The sequence below is a fragment of the Erigeron canadensis genome, chromosome 9, assembly GCF_010389155.1.
Source record: "Erigeron canadensis isolate Cc75 chromosome 9, C_canadensis_v1, whole genome shotgun sequence".
NCBI lineage: Eukaryota > Viridiplantae > Streptophyta > Magnoliopsida > Asterales > Asteraceae > Erigeron > Erigeron canadensis.
The window spans coordinates 1,295,529-1,315,418 of NC_057769.1; the positions used below are offsets into that span (position 1 = coordinate 1,295,529).

General features: G+C 31.2%; 2 protein-coding genes across 2 annotated transcripts; one reads left to right on the top strand and one right to left on the bottom strand.

Annotated features, from left to right (window-relative positions):
- The first annotated feature begins 6,950 nt into the window (after positions 1-6,950).
- Positions 6,951-8,553, top strand: LOC122581619 (uncharacterized protein At5g39865). The gene has a single exon (XM_043753862.1). The coding sequence runs from the start codon at positions 7,144-7,146 to the stop codon at positions 8,374-8,376; it is 1,233 nt and encodes a 410-aa protein (XP_043609797.1). The 5' UTR covers positions 6,951-7,143; the 3' UTR covers positions 8,377-8,553.
- A 2,214-nt stretch (positions 8,554-10,767) lies between these two features.
- On the bottom strand, positions 10,768-13,512 carry LOC122581459 (receptor-like protein kinase HERK 1). Its single transcript, XM_043753692.1, has one exon. The coding sequence runs from the start codon at positions 13,510-13,512 to the stop codon at positions 11,011-11,013; it is 2,502 nt and encodes an 833-aa protein (XP_043609627.1). The 3' UTR covers positions 10,768-11,010.
- Positions 13,513-19,890: the final 6,378 nt, after the last annotated feature.

A 19,890-nucleotide genomic window follows, 5' to 3' on the forward strand; every position in this document is an offset into this window, starting at 1 on the left:
TTGGATACTTTCTATCTTCTAAATCTATTATTTGAGTTTCGGATGTGTGTTGTTTTTAAGTTTTCAAGTTCATTTCTCATTTTAAAATGTTTTTTATGAGTAAGGGGTTGAATATCCAATAAATCTCTGGTTAAAATAATAAAATTGCTTACAGCGGGTCTGAATAAAAACTAAATTAAAAGAAAAAAAAATCGATAATCTTATATTAGTTTTGTTATTTGTTTTTTGCTTTTTGTTTTGGGAAACCTAGAGCTCCTTTGGTTTGGTTTCGTGCATAGTTTGGATTCTCTCAAGTTAGCTAAAATGACTATGCCAATTCTTGACCTTTGGATTAAAATCAATGGTTAAAATTTAATAAAAAATTTTATTTCAATCCAAGGGTCAATATGTTTTCAACTTAATCAATCAAGTTCAACTTGAGAAAATCCTTTCTAAAAAATGATATATCCTCTTAATAATCTATTGTGTTAATCTTTTCTTCTAATATTATCTTTTGATTTTTCCAAATATCACAATCATATTTTTATGAAGGATTTTTTTAAGATTATCTATCATTTTCGTTTACAATATTATGGAAAATATAACATAGGATATGATAATGATCTTTATTCTAATTTTTAGGGGTGTTCATTTGATCGGGTTTCGGGGGAATAGAGTTATTCGGTTTGGGTTATTCGGTTTTTTAAGAATTAGTAAACCGCCCATTGCCCATTCCATATATGTGGCCACCCAATTCAAACCACCCAAATAAAGTTTGGGTTATTTGGTCGGGTTTTGGATTACCCAAATAAAAAATGTTTTCAAGTTTAATTTAATATATTTGAATAATCATGCAATCCGAATGTTAATGTACACCATTTTGTTTATTCATGATAAGGTTATTCAAATAACTACGTGTCTTATTATTTTTTTTGGATTAAATTATTAAAATAATTGAAGTTGTATTTATGTCATTTAAATTAGGTTATTATACTTTTATTAAACATTAAATGTTTAATCAGGTTTCGGTTGGGGCCCAATTGAAAATTTTCTAAACCAAAACCGAACCATTTAACAACTTCCTTAATCGGTTTCACCCAAACACAAAACCAAATTCGAATAACCCAATTCAAATAATACACAAGTCAAATGGATTGAGTGGGTTATTCGGTTAATCCGGATAATGAACACCCCTACTAATTTTCATTAAATATCTATTAGAATCACATACCATAAGCCTATAATGCTTAAAGCTACAAACCTCTGTAGTCTCTTGCTTTATGTAATTTATAGTTCTCTCATCTCTTCTCTTTGTTTACGGTTCACCACTAAGTTCACCGTCCACCCGTATTTACACAAGTTTCTTCTTTTTTTTTTTTTTTTTTTTTTTGTTTCATCTTGGTTCTAATATCGGTAGACGTAAAATTAATAATAGTGTGGTTATCTATTTTCACAAAAGTTTAATTCATAGTCTCAAATTTAATTAAGTAATGCCGCTTCTCATATGATGTGACTCGTTATACATTAAACTTTTTTTTTGTTATCGTCATTAAATACAATTCTACACGCTCTTTATGACATTCATATTTTTTGTTTCGATGTCATTGTTTCTCACAAAATCATTCCTTAATTTCGTTGAAGTATCAATCATGATCCTATAATCATAGAGATTTTGTATGAATTAATGAAAGAACTTAATATGTATCAAAACTCTATTAACACAAAAGGAAACGATATGTCTTTTTAAAAAAGCAGCTTATAAATCTTTTTAACAACTTTGATTATATGATATGTTTATTAAATTATTTTTTAGATGAATATATCATTTTTTTCCTAGTACAAACGATCAACTTTGAGGTGTCCTTCAAACGTACATCACGCATTCAAGCTGATAATTCAAAAAGGAAAGCATATAATCATAATTCCATCCGCAAACAAACATATTCTACTGATCTTTCAAATCTTTAATTTGATTGGGCATGATTGGGACCCTACGCTACATTATTTCTAGATTAACTTTATTTTGTCCTCTCTATTCAAAAGTTATGTAGAAGGTCCAAATTTAAAATTTCAATTCAAAATAGGTTTTTTTTTTTTTTTTGGTTGGCAAAAATCTTTATCTTTATATATAATAAAGAAGGATTGTTTTTTAAACTATTTTTAGAAATAATTATGATGTGACATGTTTACAAAATTTTTTAAAATGTTTTTATATTATTTATGATGTCATATCTAATTAATAAAATTTTAAAGATAAATAACCCATTAAATATTTTCAAAATGTTTTATTTTATTTTTGATGTCTACAAATTTATTCTTTTAGTAGAAAACAAAATAAATACTTTTTTATATAATATCATAAATGTCTTTTTATATTTTATTAATGCAATAGGTACTAATATATATAGTATTGTGTTAATCAATTTAATATCTTCAAGCCGAGTTATAATATATCAATAACAAAAGTTATATAAATTTTTTAAAATTTCTATTGCTTTTAAAATTTTATTAAAAATGCCCGGGTTGAAGCCGGGCTGATTAACTAGTATGAATTTCATAAAGAGAAATTGTGGCTATTCATCACTTGGTGGCGTGGTGCTATATTGCTATATATATTGCATGAAATTAAATGAGATGTTACACATTAGCTGTTTTATTCATCACTTATTACTAACCTCGTTTTCAACTACTTGGGCATTTATTTAGTTGTTAAGTAAAGAGAAGTTGCATTATTTCTTTTGGAGTTTTCGTCTTTTCGGATGAGATAATTATGCACCTTATGTTACACAAACTGAGAATCGACGATGATATGTGACAATCACATGTAACATGGGAAGGTAACTCATTAACTACTAATTTGGTCAAGTGTTACCCAAATTGATGAAATTCAACATTCTGTTATCTAATCTAAGGAAATAAAAAAAAACTTATCATTTCGAAATGCATTTTAATTTCAAAAGAAAGGCTCAACACTCCTGCAGCTTCGATTATGATTCATGACAACGCATATTATGTTCTATTGTGGATATCATCTTGTTGTTAGATGTCCTTATGTTATCTTATTGTGGTAACCTAGTAATCACGTATGATAGAAACAAAGATCAAAGGTTCAAATCTCACATCATATATAGGTTAGAGCATTAAATCTCTTACCTTGTTATTTTAATCATAATATTACGTGATATATCTAGTGGGATTGATAATCTAAGGAATAAATTTTCTTCTTTATCTAGTGCCTGGTCTAACTAGTGTTGATATGGTCGATAATGGATTGATAATCCAAATAATACATTTTCTTCATCAAGAACAAAAGGCAATTTTGAGAAAAAAAAACAAAACAAAAGTAAATATGAAAAAAACAACTTTTGAATGGAATTGGATTAGAAATCATGATGGCATAGACATGTGAAGCTGGCATGAAAAAGATTTGTCTTTCTTTTTTCATGAGTATTGAAAATGTTGCCCCACCATCAATCATCAACATATTCATGTAGAGTACATGTTTGCCATTCTTGGTCTATGGTCTCGAATGTGTTTTACGCATTGATATGACTCAAAAATATACGAGTAGTCGAGTATGTACTATAACATGCCTTAGTTAAGTATTCAATACACCTCAAAATAAATAAATGTTCATAATTAAGTTATAAAAAAAAGACATAATTTTAATGCATAACACACAAAAAAAAATAGACATTTAATTTTACTATGGATTAGACTTTAAAAAGTTTATCTTATTTTATCTTTTTGAACGGATTTGTTATACACGAAGATGTTTTCGGCTACTATTTTCTAAGAGCTTTTTGAACTTTAAGGTTTTTTAGCTTTTAGAAACACATTAACTAAAAATATGAAAGGTAAAAGTCATAAATGGCTCGATCAAGATCTACCATTTGATATGGAGCATAACAATGTACTAAACCACGTGGAAGACATCTACAAAAGTGACATCAAAATTATTATCCTTATGATAATATAGGTTGTGTGATAGAAAGCTTTAGAAATTCAGGAACAATAATTTACTTTTTTTAATTCACATAAGAGTCGTGAATTGGTCCTTTTGTGGACTCCATTATCAGCTACTCGTATCAATGGTTTCGTTATAGGAGGAAGAAGATGGCCAAATGCAGAGGCGGAGCCAGAAATTTGAATTGGCGGGGGCTAGGTAACGACACATTCAAGTTCGGTCCCGACCTATTTGATGCCCGGAGCGAAATAGCTAGAAAATGTATAATATCATTATGATATAAATAAAGTGTTACAAACTTATGAATTCTTAGTTTTAGACAGAAAATCATAGTCAATTTTTAATAATAACCAAAAAATTATTAGATTTTTTTTTTCCAATTATTGTATAGTCATAATTAAATATGACGTCTTTAAAAATACTAAAAGAAAATCTATATTTTTAGAAGATACAATATTATATTTCAATGTTTTAGCATAATTAGGTGCTAAATACAAATAAATAGAAGTTTTTAATAGAATGCTATGATAGATACAATTAGATGAAGAATGGAAAAACAAAATAGAAATGTACATGTATTCATACCCACTTTTATTTTTCATATCTACACATTGCATCCTCTATTTCTTTATATACAAGTTAATACTATATATACTTTAGAAGAATAAGAGTATATAAAGAGTTCATAATACTTTAGGGGCTAAAATGAAAATTATTATAAAATATCTATAAGTCAAAAAGCAGGTCGTCTTCCTCATCTGTACACCTACAAATAGATTAAAAGCAACAACAAAAAATCATTTTCTTCTCCCTGATCTCATTTGCATTCCAAAAGACATAAAAGTATTTATGTTAAAAGGTTGGTTATAAGTTGGGGGTGGCTTGGAAACTAGTAGCCCCCATTTTCTTCCTCGTCGCCTAAAACTTCCGACAGAAAACTTGGTCGTTGGCGAGGGCTGAGCACCCTCTAGTCCCCCCATTAGCTCCGCCTCTGGCCAGATGGGCATTGATTGGGACGAGTAGATCAATAATCCAATTCTATCACTCATTTTACCGTCTTAACAATTAAAATCTCAAGAAGAATATAATATTTGCAACTAGTTGTAATGTTAGATTTTTGTACTGTTTGGCCTCTAACATCTTGCTAAATGGTTCTTTAATTTATTCGGTACAATATTGTAGTTCTAAATGTTTTTTTTTTAAAGAGTCATAAATGTATGCTATATACCTTCAAAAAAGCATGTGGGGTGCTCGCATTTTGTCCACATATGGGGTGCTCGCAACCTTTTTGCAGGATTATTGACCATTTCCGACAAAGAGCATATCGTAATTAAACATCACATACTACTCGTATAAGAAAAGGCTACGATAACCAATAAAACTCGATCGATCGTCTTCTCCCTTATTATGTAGTTCTATATTAGATAGATGGTATGGTATGTGGGCAAAAGATACTTAAATCTATGATTATTTTGGAGTATTATTTTATTTGTTGTTAATTAATTTTTTTAATCTTTATTTTGAATTTTCTTGATAAACGCAAGTGTGGTATATTTTAATTTAAATAAATCTGTCTACGTAACAACATTGTTAGATTTGTTAATTTTGATATTTTTAATTCACATCAAAATGTTCTTTATCAATAAGTATTTTAGATTAGAACCATACTCTATTATCTAGTTTCAAATTCAAAGATAATATTTTTTTAGAAGCAAGGCCATATAATTTCATATTTAATTAAAGGTTAGATTTCCCCATCTTAAGAAAAAGATAATAATATAGTAATAGTTTAGATGATAACAACATTTGTTTTTTTTTTATATATTTTTATATCAGTGGTCTATCGAAATCAACTTTCAAATTTCAATATAGCAATAACTTTACCTAATGTATTTTAAATTTAGTTGACTATATTCTTTATTTTAATCAACTTAAAATAAAAGCAACATGCTAAGTGGTAAGCTAATTTAGACTTCGACACAAAGGTGGAGTGTCAATTTGCTAACATTTGACAAGGTTTTTGATCAATAGTGTAATGTCATGTGTCCAACAAAATTTTTACAAATCTTTACCAAAAATTTGTCAAAACGGAATGTGTAGTGTTAAAAGTTGATAGAAATTGCTAAAAGTTGTCAAACACGAAAAAACAAACAAAAAAAGTATGATGGAGTCACAAGCTTGCATTTAGGAGAAAAAAAGTTGCTAAAAGTTGTCATAATCGACTCTATATTTGCCGATTTCTATTTTGTCAAAATGTGCTAATTTGAAAGGGGACAAGAGTATTCTTTGTCAAAAATTGCCAATATAAATTGTCGATGGAAATTTTACTATTGCATTCTTGCCTCTTACTTTTCAAATACAGTTTTAAGAAAATAATAATAACAATAATATTTATAAAAGAAGATTCTAGCAAAAAGCATCTTGTTTGGAAATCAAATGAGTCTAAACATACATGTGAGATTCTTTTCATTCGAATTACTTTAAAACAACGAGTATTTTTTTTACTTGAAAATACACAACCTATTGAAAAAATTCGTAAAAGTTTAATGCTATTTTATGGATTGCCATCATAACATTTACGGAATGAGTCACAACGGTGGTCGACATAATTTTTAGTGTGGGATCACTCAAACAGTTTTTATATAGATTAACAAAGGTAAAAGTTAAACTATAAAATTAACTTACATTAGTTTGGTGTTGCTAATTATCTTAAAAGTAAATAAATTTATAAAAATATTACTAATAACATAGAATTTTATATACATTATGAGGTTGTTATGATCACTTTTGATCACCACATAGCTCCGTCAATAGGTGACATAACCCTTGTTAATTTACATTTACATGCATCTAAGTTTTTTTTTTAAAAAAAGAAAAAAACAAGTATCTAACCGACCAATAAATTTACACAATAATTACTCAAAACATTAACATCATTAAATAATACTATACGATTATTTTTGTATATTTTTAAGAAACTTAAATCATCTAAAGTCAATTGCTTCCCCCAACTAACAACCCTCCAATTAAATTCCCAATTTATCTCTCTCACTCTTTCTAATCTGTCTTTTCTTTATCAAAACTTCATCTTCTTCTTTATCAAAATCAACACCAGAAAATTCCAAACCAAACCCAACCCAACCCATAAATCTCATCCCATTTCCAGTTTTCTCACATTTAAAATCCTCTGTTTTGAAATGGGCTGCTCTGCTTCTAGGTCTTCACCACCAATTCACTTCACAACAATCACCACAACAGCCACAACTATTCTTGAAACCCAAAACCCACCTTCAAATTCCTCAAATTCATCACCTTTAGATCACCGTTTTTACTCACCATTTTCAGATCATTATTATATCTCTTCTTCAGCCCAAACCCCTGTTTCGGCCCAAACCCCTGTTTCAAGAACCATGTCTTTACCAACCCCTTTAATCCATCATCCGCCTATACATAAAGGTGATTCTAATCATTTTGTATCTCTAACTTCCACCACTTATGGTTCTCTTACTAATACTGCAGGTCCGGCAGACAAAAGCAAGAATCTTGAAGAATACCCTGTTTCTTCCCCTGATTCTGTGATCAATACTTGGGAGCTAATGGAAGGTTTAGATGATGAAGAATTTGATATAATAGATATAGATGATGATAATTTAATGAATTCAAAGAAACCCAATTTGTATAATCGAAAAACAAGTAATGGGTCAAAAGCAAAGATTGAAAAAGAATATGTTTCATTTGGGTTTGGGCTAGGTGGCCCATTTGAAATGGTGGAGCATTCGGGTTCGGATACTAAGCCTTTATGGAAGCATTTGTCTGAGGAATCATTGTTGGCGAAAATGGATTCTAATCTGGTTTCTAGTTATAATAAAGCATTGTTGTCATCTAGGTATTTGGGTCGCGAAAAGCCGAAAATAGTAGTAAATGATCATGTTAGTGAAATTAGCAGGGTTGAAAAAAAGGGTTATTTTTTATCTGGTTGTGAAGATAGAATTGTGTTATATTATACTAGTTTGAGAGGGATTAGAAAGACTTATGAAGATTGTTGCGAAATTCGTTTAATTTTAAAAGGGTTTCGGGTTTTTATTGATGAAAGGGATATTTCAATGGATTCAAGTTATAGGAAGGAGTTACAAAGTGTGTTTGAAGGGAAAGGGTTCACTTTGCCACAAGTGTTTATCAGGGGAAAACATATTGGTGGTGCAGATGAGATTAAAAGGCTCCATGAAGATGGGGACTTGTTTAGTTACATGAAGGGCTTTCCTGTTATTGATCCTGGATTTGTTTGTGATAATTGTGGTGATGCACGATTTGTGCCTTGCCCGAATTGCAATGGAAGTAGGAAAGTGTTTGAGGAAGATGAAGGGATAACGATTAGGTGCCCGAATTGCAATGAGAATGGATTGATAAGGTGTGCTACTTGTTGTTCTTGATCGGTTAATTCAATACAATTACACGTACATATTTGGTTCTTTTTTATAGTAATTTGTTAAGATTATAACTACGGTTACGATGATTATGATAATGGTAGTACTATTGGTGTAATTGGTATTTAAGCTCTTGAAACTTGTTGATCTTCAAATAATAAGAAGATGAATGTTTATGCCCAATGTTGCTTTATGCCCATTTTGTTTTCTTGACTTGTTATGCGTCAATATAAAGCCTTTTAAAGTAGGCTTCTTTATATCTAAAACTTTTCAGGAATGTAAAAAAAAAAAGTGTCTTTACTATAAAGTATCCTTCTTTATATTGTATAAAGATTCAAAAGTTTCATCTATAAAAGATCTTTGTTATGGTAGTGCATAATTGGTTAGAACAGTACATATATGACTGTTTGTGATTTAAATCTCATGCTTCCGGGATCATGATGTATTTGTTGGAAAAAGATGAGAACCATGATTGTATCGCGTCACATGGTTCAAAGTGTTAGTATTCAACATTTACTTACTAAGTCTTGACAACTTCTTTTATTTGCTAAGAACTATGTAATCAAAAGCATTATAGTAGCTCATGTTTTTCAGTCTGCAATTTTGTGAATTCGTCTCATTTGCTATTTCGCTTTTAAAAGACACCTTTGCTTATAGGTCAGTTTTTTTTTAACTGCTTTTTGGTGTGCAAACACACAACCTTAAGGTTTTTAATCTGATCTATTGCTTTGAAGTAGATGTACAAGTGTATGACCATATATATATATTCGTCATTCGGTCTGGAAAATGCAAGCTAGCTCAGTTTTGTGGACAAGTTTCATATCAAACATGTACTCTGACCCTTAGGTGTATACTTGCTCTTTTGTGACTGGCAAGACATTATCTCAACTCACAAAAATTCATTCCTGATATTTTCCTATTGGGACCCAATAGAAACATAGCATGACAACAGGATACCGGACGCGATGAGAAAAGTCACTTGATTCAGTGTCTCAAAATCCATGGTAAACAAACACAACCAAGCTGATTTTGTATCTGTTTTATGCTTAGGGGTAGTATGCATGTTGTCCTGTGTATGACCCAAAAGGTCTAGTTCCTTTGTGTGTTCTAATTGTTTGTATTTGACCAAAAAGATGGATGTGTTCCAATGGTTGAGAAACAGTGACGGCTCTAGGATTTCAATTCATATGGGTCCTTGAATGCATTGGTGTATTAGTAGCCCAAGGCCCAAGCTACGAATTCAATTCGTTTAACCCATTTAATGTAGATTTTCATATCTAATAACATGTTTTTAACTAAAAATGATTAATTACTATAAAAAAATTGTGGTCATAACTCATAAAATACTAACAAAATACAAGTAAAGAAAGAAGAACAAATAAATACAAATTCTAGATTGCACAATAGAGTGTCAAGGTCAATCTAAATACCTTAACTCAAAGAATCAAAGTCAAAGAACATAATCCCCACAAAATATCTCTATAAATTACACTTATATGTACTTCCCCTAATAGCTCAATTGTTGAGTACTAACTTTTCATGTTGGAGGTCTCGAGTTCGAGACATGGGAAGGACATTCCAAGGTATTTCACAAAAAAAATCCTCCAGTGAAGCAGGTTTGAGTCCTGCAGAGGGGGCAGAGTTTTATCCCAACTAAATGTCGTGTCTTTGGGCGGTTTAATTGGGGTTTTTCCTCCTACTAGGTATTGAGGGTGAAGGGGATCTCTAGCGCGGACCCAGTTCAGACAACGTAAGCTAGATCCCCCTGTTGCGAGCAAATGATCCACACCTTCAAAAAAAAAAAAAAATTACACTTATATATCTATATTCAATACTTGGTACTCCAATATACATCCATTACTTTAGAAAAAAACTCATAAATAATAAAATCCTTACCAATATATCAATTATAAAGAGAATTAAAAGTGGAGAGGGGAGCAAAGTATTAGGGCCTTAGGGGAAAGGGTAATATCAAATCATTATGGGCTCATGGCAAAAGCAGTAAGTTGAAGTTTTGGGCTTTTTCTAATTGGGTTAATATGTTCTGATATGTTTTCAGACTCGAGTCCGAGAGGTTCCTTGTGTTTCTAAGACTCCTATGAGGGTTCATCAGAGTTCTACATTGACTTCTACAAGGGTGGTTCAATGACCCCTTTAGTACATGGAATGGAGAAACAAATCCTTGATTAAAACAAATCTTTAATATTTCACTAATGGAGATGTCTCATAAGTTGCAACTTAATCCATAATTATGGTGACAAACTTTACAAGCATGATGATCCAAAGTTGCAACATTTTTGTTCAGGCTATCTAATGCAACCGAGAATAACAAACATCACTTAAACTGCACACAATGAGACCAAAACACAAGCAATTGCAAAGTATAGATTTCATCAATTGAAAATTGAAACACAAATCATGTGTCCATACTTTTATGGTTTCAAATACTCAACATAAAACAGATTAAATAAACAAATAAGTTATACAAATTACATTACATCATTTTTATCAAAGCATATAGAAGAAAAAAAAAAAGCTACATATAGAACACCAAGTCCTTGTCCTTCAAACTATAGTATGAAATAAACCAAATAATGCATTAACCTGATCTGTAAACACCCGGAATTTCGCCTGTTTTGTTCATCTACCTTCCGATTTCACCAACTGTGAGAAAACCTTGCTCATTGAAACGCCCGAAATGTCATCTCCACTCGACATTTCAAACTGACCAACACCAGTATTGGTGTTATCGTCCCCTCCATGGCTAAAATCATGAATCTGTGGAGACAATTCCCCAATCACATTTGTACTGTTCTCATCCGGGTCGTTTTGTATAACCGCTTCTTGAAGTTGAAGTACATATTCAAGATTCCACAAAACATCGCCCATGGAAGGCCGGTCAACCCCAAAATCTGCTAAACATTTCTCAGCGGTTTCACCAAACTTTCTAAGAGAATCTGGCCGGATTTTTCCCTTTAGATTAACATCGATTATTTGCTCCAGTTGCCCCTTTTTCTGCCATATCATAGCCCATTCGGCTAAGTTCACCTTTTCTCGAGGAAGAGATGGGTCGATTACAGGTCGTGCACATAAAACTTCAAACAAAACGACGCCAAATGAATACACATCGGATTTCTCAGTCAGCTGTTGTCGTCTAAAGTACTCTGGATCTAAGTACCCAAAACTCCCTTTGACTGCAGTACTCACATGGGTCTGGTCAAGCTCAGGCCCGGTCTTTGACAGCCCAAAATCAGCAACTTTAGCCATGAGATTTTCATCAAGTAATATGTTAGCTGACTTCACATCACGATGGATAACAGCTTTTGAATAACCCGTGTGAAGATAATGTAGCCCACGGGCTGCACCTATGCAGATTTCAAGGCGTTGCTTCCAACTCATACTGGGAAACGTTGACCCGTAAAGATGACTCTTTAAGGTCCCGTTTTCCATATACTCATATATCAGAATCATTTCACTCTTTTCGTCACAATAACCAATCAGGGACACCAAATGACGATGGCGAAACTGTGAAAGCATCTCGATTTCTGTTTGAAACTCAGCTAAACCTTGTTGCGATTTCGGGTTACCTCTCTTTACAGCGACTTTGGTTCCATCACTTAAAACGCCTTTATATACTTTACCAAAACCACCAATTCCAATCACCCCACTTTCATCAAAGTTGTTTGTGGCTTCTTGAATAGCTGCAAATGGACACCGATAATTGAAATTCGAACCTGCACTGATCGTAGTCCCATTAGAACATTTGCTTCCCATCGTCTGTGAATACCCGTTCGTGGATAATGGAATCCAGATCTTTGATTGATTAAGTCGTTCTTGTTTTCGACGTTTATACACACAGATCAACACGAAAGCCAACAATATAGTCACGATCACGCCAACAACCACTCCTACAATCACACCTACTTTGCTTTTCGTGTGTTTGCTTGAAGGCGGAACATCTTTCCCAGAAAGACTTCCATCCGAATTATTCATCTTCATAATCTCAACACCATTCAAAATAGCATTCGGGTAAGCATCTTTTACATCAGATGGCCCAATACTAATCCGAATTTGATTGCTGGTAATAGACTGTGTCACAAAATCAGCAAAATAAGCAGTTGCTAAGAATCCATTCACCTTTTGAGTCAGATCAAAATCTTTCAAAACACTCGAATCTTGCACATAAACATTGAAGTAAAGATCACCAGGCGACGCACTCACAATATCACAAAAATGAAACCTAATAAGGTACTGAAAACCCCTATCCACTGGAAACTCCCAAGTCACATTGAAGTTACTACTCGAGTCATTTTCCGACTTCATTCTAGCTACAGTACCATAAACACTCCTAGGAGCATCCTCCTCTGTAGCACCCCCCGGCGGATACCTAACTGCGCTAGGATTCGTCACATTACTGACAAAATTTGGGTTTTTCAAAAAACCCGAATCAGGAACCCAAGTTCTCCACAAGGAGTCATTTCTAGATGTGACCATGGGTCCACCCATGTTAACCCTGGCCACGGTTTCCATGGCCTGATTCAACAGGCCACGAAAACTCGCGGGAGGAGTCACAGACATAGCATCATCTTGGATCAACTCATCTGGGACCGAAACAACTTCCAAACCATTCAAGAAAGCGAACGAGCTTCCTGAAGGCGTAAAAGTGATTTCAAGATCACCAGATGTAAGATTCAAAGAATACTCCTTAACAGAACTACCATTCGACTTAAAATCACTCAACAAAGCATGATCTCGGGTGGAAACAGAGAAAGATGCAGTAGTCAAATCATAATTACTAGCCGAAAATGGAAAGAAAAACAGCCGGATCCAGTGGCGACCCGACTGACTGATTTTGAAAGTGTATGTAGATGTTTGTGTAAAGATTCTTGCAGTTCTATATAATTGTGAGTATTCTGATGATGGTATTGAATTAGCAGAAGTATCAACTAATACAGTTTGGGGAGTTGAAAGATAACTTGAAGCTAAATTATCTGACAAAAATATTCTATTTCCAATTGTTGTATTACTTGCAGATCCACAATCTATAGAGTATTTATCAGTAGGATTAAATTGTGCATAACAAGTTGATAATAATGATAACAAAAACACAACATAAATGCACAATAACTTAAAACCCATCATAAATAAGCCAAGATTTCAACTGGGTATTTTACAAAAATGGAAAAGATTCAAACGTTAAGCCTTTCAGGTACAGATTAGTAGCTAAAACAGATCTAAGATTTATGGAAAGTTGTGTATCTATAGATATTGGCAAAGACCAATCAAAGATTTCATATGGGGTTTTCAGAAAAATGAAAAAGATTAGAGCTTTAAATGGATAACTGACGTATTATCGATATTATCGATAAAGAAAGTGATTTAAGTACAAGACTACCAAAAACCCATGAAAGATTTCAAATGGGGTTTCTAGAAAATGGAAAAAGATTTGAGCTTTAGTGTTTTTGAGGTAATGAGATTTAGGGGGGAGGAAAAGATCTAAAGAATATTGAAGGGAAAAAGAGTATATGCCAGATCAAGAACAGCAGATTTGATGAAATTTGACTATATATATTATATATATAATTATTATTATTATTATAAGTTGATGGGTTGCATAGTATAGAACAGAGAGGATACAATGATTTTTGAGCTAAAGAAAGTATAAAACTCCAGCCAGGCCGGTTTGAACTGGACGGCTAGAAGCAAATGGTGACAGATTGATAGATTCTTTGGGTTAAACAAACAGAGATTTTAATAAAAAAAAAACAAATTTTATGATATATTTGATTGATTGGCTTGGTGGAATGAAATTAGGGTCAAAGTGAAAAGGTAATAAAGTTTTTTTGGTTTTTTCCAAAAGGGTGATGAGAGTTTGTTATTGTTGTTGTTCATACATGATGTGTATAGTGGATGGAGACTATTTCAGTGTGAAAGAAAAAGAATAAAAAGAGACTATTTCAGCGTCGAAGCCTGCAATTGGGAGATTTTTAGTATGGAAATGTTTCATTTTCGTTGCCTTGCGTTGAGAGTAGGGGTGACGGGGAGGGTGGTGCGACTTGTGCTATGTACGGTTGTTTTTTGAAAAAGATGAAAATGTATAGATTTCAAAGAGTGAGACGATTTGTATCATGTGTCACTTTTACATTGGTCCCCTCCTAACATCTCTTTTTATTTTGGAAACTATGCCAAGTCAAAAAGCAAAAGGGTGAGCCAGAGACGTCGCAGAAAATGCAAGTCGTCCATCGGCATGGAGGCCAACTAGGGTGAGATGGTATGGGGTTCGCCCTTACTTGCTTCCACTCCCTTGAGTCTTAAGTTTGTAGTTAAATTCACATATCCCTTACTCTAATTCTTGACTTAAATTCGTTCATATGTTTTCACTTGATTAGTACTAGATACAAAAATATCAGGGATATATATAAAGATTTTAGATAAAATAAAACAAATATTAAAGTAAAACAAATAAAATAATAGATTTTTCTTCATGTATCATGAAAATCATCGTGCATCAATTGTCTCGTGAATCTCAATGCATCAATCTAATCATAATTTAAAGGTCAAGATCTTGTCTTATTTGTTTTACTTCAATACTTGTTTTACAATACATAATCTTTCTATCTAAAAATATCAAAGATCTATCTAACTAGTGATGTAATTACTATCCAAATTTAGCGTTCACTTGTCACCAAATTTTTATGATTCATATTCAAAATACTTTTGGTGTGAATGAAAAAGAGAATAAGCCATGATAGAAAATAAATTGACATCATGTCAATTTAACCATAATGTAACACAATTTATTTGCTCTCATATGGATCTCTTTCTTCTACACTAAAATTAAAAAACAATTATCGTCCAATGATTATATGTATTATCTGTTATTACAATAAATTAATTATTTTAATTTAAGGCTATTACTAATTAGTATTTCTCTCTTGGTTCACCACATGTCTATTTGTGTTTATATGTTTGGTCGAATAAACAATATGTGATTATAACGTTTGTGTAAGGTTAAAAAAATTAGTAGTATTATTAGTATTAATCTATCAGTGGTTGAATCATTGGTAAATATCATTGTCTCGGAAACAGAGGTCATGAGTTTGATCCCCATCCCATGCAAAGGTTGGAGGGCATTTTCTACCATTTAGGTAGAAACTGGAAACAGCCTCTCTACTTAGATAGAGGTAAGGTCTGTCTACATCTTAACCTCCCCCATACACAGTCGAGGTATTGAGGCTCAAAACCCGCGGAAGGCGGCACTGAGGAATTACTTACTTACTTTTCTAATCTATCAATGGCTGACTATAAAATTTTCTATTACATTATTACACTGGGTACTTAAGTGTGAAACTGAAATTGATCTCAGTAGATTATACTAATTTTTAAAAGAAATTAAACAACATAATAGCGGAACAAAAGAAAAAAGAAAAACCACTCATAAAACTTTATATAATTTTGAAACAGTTTTTCTACGTGGCTTGAAAATTCGTTAAATTATTTAAGCATATAAGTTTTAGGTTATTTTAATAATGACATTATTAAGGGCCATTGTCATCAAGATAAATTAATTAATTATTTTATCGATCTGTCTTTTAGCATCAACTCTGTAGTTGAAAGAATATCTCCTCATTCATTAGGTCTTGCGATCAAGTCTTGAATGGACATCGAAAGTCCTGTAAAAATAATAATTGTGTCTTCAGACGAATTTGTATGGGGTTTTTCCCTATCGGGTATTTGAAATAGACACTTCTAATTAGAGAAAACATTCTAGAGCAGACCCAGTTGAAACAACATATGACTGACCTCACGCTGTCGAACCGTGTCATGAAGTGTAAAAAAAAAAGAGAAAATTATTTTATCAATCTTAATGAAATTTATCTTTTCCTTACATTAATTAATTACAAGTAAATTAAAGTTTGGTAGTTTACTGTTTATGAATTAAATTGAAGTGAACATAATTAAATGTCAACTGAATGCATCTTTTCTACTTGAAATGGGAACTATAAACTCAATTAATACGCAAAACTTTTTGTCGTAGAATGATCAATATTAAAACTTTACGGTTATATATTGAAAACACAAAAATAAGGCGATCTAAAAAAAAAAAACGCTAGACGAACATGTTTAGTGATTCCATCGAAAGTATGATTGGAAATTTGGAACTTGAAAGTGACAACTCTTCAAATAAGAGATAAGTTGTGTTTTGATAGAAAAACAAGTTATATACGACCAAACATAAAATTTCTTGACATAGTACATGATTTTTGAAAATACGCTATCATCTCTATTAATAAAATATTATTATCATTTATTAGTCATTTTTTATTAGTGAGATATAAAAGTGGATATAACTAAAATAAAAAGACGTATATTTAATGTGGGTCAGAGGAAATTTATCAAACATGTTCAATCATATCATTTTCCAAACTAGCGAACTCTTACACGAAATCATCAAATCAAATTATATGAAGTTGTAAATGAAAGCAACAATTATATATATATATATATATATAGCCGGTAGAGCTGAGATAAAAAAAAAAATAGAACGAACTTTTAATCTTAACCATCAAAAATAAAATTAACTTTCAATTTTGTCCATCCAAAATAAAAGTCAAACTAAACATAAGACCATTGACTTTTTATATTTTTAGTGATATGTTTATGACACCTTTCCAGTAATTTCTCACTTTCCAAATTGATTCCTACAATCACACATCTCATTTGATTATATTACATATTTAAAAACATATGTAATTTGTATCCTAATCACGGTTAATTCGATTCAACAAAAGTCCAAAGTCAACATTTATATTAAATGATTAATCAATATGATATCTTTATAAATACAAACAAGATTTTCTTATGCCATTATAAAACCACAAACATTTTCTTTTCATTTCAATACATCACAATTTTCAAACAACAAGACGTAGAAGGTAATATGTTTTACATTCATATTTTTTCATGTTTCTCTATATTCATAATTTCATTTCATGCTAAATGTCTATATGCATTTGCTCTTTGTATGTGTTACTCGTATTACATTATATTAGCAAAAAATCTTAACAAATAGTAGGTTTTTTTGATATTTTTTTTATAGGACTTTGAAGCCAACAATCACATTAATAATGACAAGAAAAGGAAGTTGCATTCGACTTGAATCACAATCGACTAGAACAAGGATATCACATTTCTGAAAAAGAAAACGTGGTTAATGAAGCTCAAGAGCAATAATATGTTTTGCTTAACTGAGGAAGATTTATTCATTATCTTTTGATTATTTTAAATAAAGCTTATTGCTCTTTTATTCCACATTTTTGAAGGTTCAAATCTTTTTATTATCAAAGGACCGAAGTTTTGATTTGTTAAGATTTTAATGGATTATATTTCAATGTCTATTCTTTCGTTTATTTTGTACATGTTTTGTTTCTTTTGTAGCCTCTATTCATTATACAAACATATTTAATTACGATTATAGTTTTTAAATAACTTGCACGAACGCATAGGGAGGCTTTTCAATAAAATCTTGACTACCATTTACCATTGATAAAACAGAGAGTAATGATTGAACAACCCATCGATGCAAACCAAGCTATTGCATTTGCTTCTTAAACGGATAACCTTTGAAATCTCTTAAACGTATACAAGAATTTGTTTGAAATTTTTGAAAGTTATCCCTTTTTTTATTATCAATACTTGTGAACAATAAGGCAAGTGGGGAGTTTTTTCCTCAATTTCATTTTACCATTTATCATTTAATTTAAAAAGAATCCAAGGTTTCTAACTGATGTTTAAGTTCATACAGCATTAAAAAAAAGCTCTTTTTTGATTTTTACATATACGTACCATTGTTTACCATTAAAATAGATAATCAAACAAATTTTATATATAATACTAAAAACCAACTTTGGTTTGTGAGACTACTGAGAGGGAGTTACTGTAGCTAAAAGTACTCCCCCTTTAGCATAAGGTACAAGCCTTTAAAGCATCCAACATAATTAACGGACTTAACAACAGTTAGGTAACAGACTTAACGACTGTTAGGTGACGGACTTAACGACCCTTATTTTATTTTTTTTTACTACATAACTTTTACTTTTTAAACTTTCCACCAATTTTTATTTTTTTTTTTACATTTCCCCTTTTACCTTTTGTCACATAACTTTTGTTTTTTAAACTTTCAACATACAAACTTTGTTTTTAGGTATAAAATTTCTTAACTTTTGTACTTTTTTTCATATAACTTTGTTTTTAAACTTTGCTATGAAAGTTTTCTTTAATTTTCTTTTACGACATAACTTTTGATTTTTAAATTTTATTACCAAAGTTTCATTTTCTTTACTTTGAATCACAACTTTTATTCTCTTAACTTTTGTCACGCAAATTTTGTTTTTCGGCTTAATGTTTTTATAACTTTTATCACCAGAGTTATGTTTTTTTCCGAGTCAACGCCCGGGTAGAAATACTAGTTTTTACCATAAGTCAACTTTACCTTTTTTATCAACCATTTAAGTTTGGGAATCCATGCTATATTTAACAAACTTTTTTTTGTTATTTACATATGATAACTTACAATAAAAATAAAAATAAAAATAGACTAATATAGATAATGAAAAAAAAATGTTAGAACAAAATCGGCAATTAACATATCACTACTAAAAACAATTTTAAAAACCAATTAAGTTTGAAATTCCATGTTATATATTCTAGAGAAACTTTTTATTATTTACATATAATTACTTAATTCCATATATTAATTGATACTATAGATTAGTTAATACAAAATGTCAACTGTATAGCCGTTAAACAAAATGTCAACTTTAGTTATTTTAGGAATGATAAATCCTTTATGTTATTTTATACACTTTGTTATTAAATATAAATATATGTTAAATATAAATATACAGATCTATGCTAAAATTCAACAAAATCCATTATGTTATTTACAAGATCTTAGTCAATTAATATCAAATTTAGGTACATTATATAAAATTTTATTTAAAGGCGTGAATTATTCGTGAATATCATGAAATCTAGATCTCCATTTGAACCGCTCGAAGAAAAACCCCAATCATCAAAAGATTTGGAGGGGAGACCCATTTAAATATCGATACGTATCGGTCGGTATTACCGGTAATACCGGGTACCGGTCGATCATCCGGTAAAAATAGCACGGTGTTTTGTCTGGTATTTTCACTATTCATTACAGCCAACGTTTACTGATATTTTCTGATATTTCCGGGATTGTAAAATATACGGATTGGGTCAGGTTGGGTTAAGTGACGCGTCAAAACAAGTATGGGTTAAAATGGGTTCGGACCAATATAGATAGGTTGAAAGTTGTATCAACAGGGTCTGGATCCAAACAGTCCAGATTAAACAAACATAAAATATATTAAGATTTATATCTCTTTAAAAGAAGTAATAATAAACTATCAACAATTTTTCAATATATACCTTCTTTCTCTGTTCACCATCAAAACAATTTTTACATATGATATCCTTTGGATTTGTTATCTA

Coding starts and splice junctions, on each gene's coding strand:
- LOC122581619 (XM_043753862.1), top strand. CDS start 7,144: ATGGGCTGCTCTGCTTCTAGGTCTTCACCACCAATTCACTTCACAACA.
- LOC122581459 (XM_043753692.1), bottom strand. CDS start 13,512: ATGATGGGTTTTAAGTTATTGTGCATTTATGTTGTGTTTTTGTTATCA.